Source organism: Phytophthora infestans, genomic scaffold (genome assembly GCF_000142945.1).
Source record: "Phytophthora infestans T30-4 supercont1.130 genomic scaffold, whole genome shotgun sequence".
Classification (NCBI taxonomy): Eukaryota; Oomycota; class Peronosporomycetes; order Peronosporales; family Peronosporaceae; genus Phytophthora; species Phytophthora infestans.
Window position 1 is genome coordinate 54,556 of NW_003303629.1, and position 1,396 is coordinate 55,951.

The window sequence follows — 1,396 nt, forward strand, 5'->3', positions numbered from 1 at the left end:
TACAAATTGATTGCGTGGGCACTTAAACAAAAGTCGAATCGAATGTTGCGTTTCCTCCTCGTTTTGTTTCCCTCACAAACCCTACTGTCTACATAAAGTTGTTCATGTTACCATTGTTGCGCTTTTTCACAAAAGCCAAATACGCCTTTCCTGCCTTGCTACCGAGTTTGAGTTGGACGGTGTTGAGCTGCTTAATCAACGGAAGGTTCGCGAACTTTGGGGTCTCGAATAAAGCCGAAAATTGGCCAAGCTGGGGAGTCGTGATCGCCCTCTCTTCGCCCTTGCCACCCAGCTCAGTACTTCCTTTAAGATGGCGGTGGCCTTCATTTACGCGTTCGTAAGGCGATTGATTCACCAAGCTTGAAGTCTCGACGGTTTGATCAGCGCTTGCAATCGCGCTGTAACTTGCCAGCGCCAGGAGGAAAAAGTGAATTCCACGCATGATTGATTCTAAGTTGCACTTGTCCTGTTCGGGTCAAAATCGTGTGTGCGATGACTGTGGAATGTGTTCAAGGGCCACACTCTGCAGGTTTACTCCTCTATCGCCTGATCGTCTGAGCCATATGGAGTAGGATGAGTTTAAATAGGGTATAGTTACAAGTTGCTTGTGATTGCATCAAGATGTGGATATAATGTGTAAAGTCACCGTTCGACACAAACACACAAACTCCATTCAAACTCCACCAAGGATCAATCCTTTGAGTTTCCACATTTGAGAGAAATCGCCATAATTTAGAAAAGTACTCCGATTCACTAAAAAAAAACACCGTCTCTGAGTTATTAAGCTCATATCCAGACCTTGAAGCACCAAGTCACTTCGTGAACAAGGCCTTCGCGGCATTACATTGACGTTGGCATGGACCGAGGCCAGCCTAGAATTTATTCAGTAACAGGTACTTCACTGTAAAGTTAGTATTTTGAAGTAGCTGTTCGGTTGGTGTAGGAACTGAAGGCATCAGCTAGTAAACGGTCTCTAAATAAATCCCTGTTTGAGCGATACTAGGATTGAATACGCCGGAGGTTAATGGGTTACAGTGCTACCGAAAAGCGACCAGAAGTACTTAACAATGTGGTTTGCTTTTGACAGCCGGTGTCTAGTCAGCTGTAGCCTAAAAAAAGACAAGTACGAAGTACAACACACAACCAGCCTTATTAGTTATGGACATTGAAGAGACCATATAGATGACATAAACGGTCATTTGATTTTGATCTACTTAGAAACACGAACTGCACGTTGCTGCGTTTCAAACGATGCTTTGACCAATCAACCAAGTGCATATTTTCTAAACTGCACGTTGCTGCGTTACAAACGGCACAAACAATACTTTGAGCCACAAATCGAGGCTCAATTAATGGACATCTCTATATTTTATCTCGCCTGGCAGCTCAATTTGCT

The 1,396-nt window shown here is 43.8% G+C and overlaps 1 protein-coding gene across 1 annotated transcript; it reads right to left on the minus strand.

The window, feature by feature from the left end:
- Positions 1-88: 88 nt before the first annotated feature.
- PITG_19803 (secreted RxLR effector peptide protein, putative) lies at positions 89-442 on the minus strand (the record flags this gene model as incomplete). The annotated part of the gene is made up of 1 exon (XM_002895813.2): positions 89-442. One exon carries the CDS (start codon positions 440-442, stop codon positions 89-91), a length of 354 nt encoding a protein of 117 aa, XP_002895859.1.
- Positions 443-1,396: the final 954 nt, after the last annotated feature.